This window comes from Diaphorina citri, unplaced genomic scaffold, assembly GCF_000475195.1.
Source record: "Diaphorina citri unplaced genomic scaffold, Diaci psyllid genome assembly version 1.1 scaffold8833, whole genome shotgun sequence".
Taxonomy (NCBI): domain Eukaryota; kingdom Metazoa; phylum Arthropoda; class Insecta; order Hemiptera; family Psyllidae; genus Diaphorina; species Diaphorina citri.
In genome coordinates, this window is record NW_007386208.1 from 858 (window position 1) to 2,725 (window position 1,868).

The 1,868-nt window shown below is 36.1% G+C and overlaps 1 protein-coding gene across 1 annotated transcript; it reads left to right on the forward strand.

Annotated features, from left to right (window-relative positions):
• Window positions 1-397: 397 nt before the first annotated feature.
• LOC108254066 lies at window positions 398-1,293 on the forward strand. Its single transcript, XM_017449031.2, has 2 exons — window positions 398-819; window positions 906-1,293. Exons 1-2 carry the CDS (start codon window positions 525-527, stop codon window positions 986-988), a joined length of 378 nt encoding a protein of 125 aa, XP_017304520.1. The 5' UTR covers window positions 398-524; the 3' UTR covers window positions 989-1,293.
• Window positions 1,294-1,868: the final 575 nt, after the last annotated feature.

A 1,868-nucleotide genomic window follows, 5' to 3' on the forward strand; every position in this document is an offset into this window, starting at 1 on the left:
TTATTAAAATAACGTTGTTTTTTATATTTTTTTATGGGGTTGTTTTAAATTTAAATTTACAAAAGTTTTTGTTTTATTTACAAGTTGCATTTATTTACATTTCATCGTAAAATTTACACCAATATAAGTTGGTATTTATAACACATCAATGACTACAAACATAATAAAAATACATATTTTCAACTATTTATATCTTTAAGTGTTTAAACTTTTTTCTCATTTCATACAAAAATATTAGTGTTTTTTCCCTTTCTTGATTTATAAAAATAAATCACGCCTGTTCAATTTTCGTCACCAGAAGTTCATCTTTAAGGCTGAGATGGTTTAATATCCAGGTAACTACGTGTAAAACACGAAACTTTCTCAGATGACAAGATAGGTGGTAATTCATTCCTCGGATTATTGATCATTGGAATGTTGCTTTCAAGAAACAAAAGGACTGGACTCCTAACACTGATTTGTCCAACTTGTTACTCTTCCAAGATTTCTTCAGCTTCGTTATAGTTGAAGACTTCACCACCAACATGGCATGTACATACACTGGGGAATTCATAGACAAAAACTTGTTTGCAGATCTAAATAGACTGGAAACATACCATGATGGCATCTTCAAAGAATATGTGGAGCGGATTAGAAACAATGAGAACTCCATGTTATCTGCGAGGGAAAACCCTAGTGCAAACCCTATGGTTATGATACCACAGCAACTATGTATTCAAGATCCATTCGAGTTTAGTAAGAATGTTTCCACCCCTGTCAGGCTTCAAAAGTTTGAGCACTTTATTAGCTTATGTTGTGACACTATTGAGCAACTGTTATATTGAATACCCAGCAATGTAGGCTATACCCCAAGATGAAAACCATGGCAGCCTTCCATTGTAATCAACTTATTATTGTGGACCGAATAAGGAGCGCGGTAGCGCTCCGCCCCGCCAAGTCAAGAAAGTTTGACCGCGCTACTAGAGATATTGAATACCCAGCAATGTAGGCTATACCCCAAGATGAAAACCATGGCAGCCTTCCATTGTAATCAACTTATTATTGTGGACCGAAAATTCACACCTAGCTACACTACACTACATTATTTATTTAATTTTCTTCTATGTTTAATATTGTGTGTTCTGAGTATATTTTTGTTATTTTGTTATATCTGTCTACAACTCTACATCGACCCGTCCCATGATGGAACAATTGTGGATTGATCTGTCTAAACTTTTATATATATACATTTTTTATACCTAAATACCAGGAGTATACACAAATCAAGTAGGTACCAGTACCACCTACCACGTGCTCTTTTTAGTCCGTCCTTCCTTTATTATTACAATAGTCATAAAAAGGTATAAGGGGCGGACTATTGTATTTGCTTCGGCGTTGTCCGTCTGTCTGTCACTCTGCCTGTTCCCATAGATCCATAGAAGGACTTATCCAAACCTGGTCGACCTATATTTCAAATTAAAGGTCTTTTTACCAGGAACACGAAAGTGGTGGTCCAAATTTTGTCCAGAAAACCATAAAGCCAAAAAACCTAATTTTCACATTTTTACTTTCCTTATCCTATAGGAAGGAAAGAAATGTAATCGGGTCAAAATTTCGATGGTCAGTTTTTAGTGGCAAAACACGTTTTGAGGTCCCTAGAGACTAAATCCAAAGTTTCAGCCATTGGTCCATGTGTGTGTCTGTCTGTCTGTCTGTAAACAAAATATCTCGAGAACGGTAAGAGCTAGAGACTTGAAATGGTATGTAGTTCACAAATGTGACAAGGATGCAACTCCAAACGTTTGGTTGAAATAGGTGCTGCTGTTGGCGGTATTTTGACCGCTTTTTGGCGGTTTTTGACCGTTTTTTGGCGGTTTTCAGCTATACCG

Coding starts and splice junctions, on each gene's coding strand:
- LOC108254066 (XM_017449031.2), top strand. CDS start 525: ATGGCATGTACATACACTGGGGAATTCATAGACAAAAACTTGTTTGCA. Junction 820..905: donor CACTATTGAGCAACTGTTAT/ATTGAATACCCA, acceptor TTGTGGACCGAA/TAAGGAGCGCGGTAGCGCTC.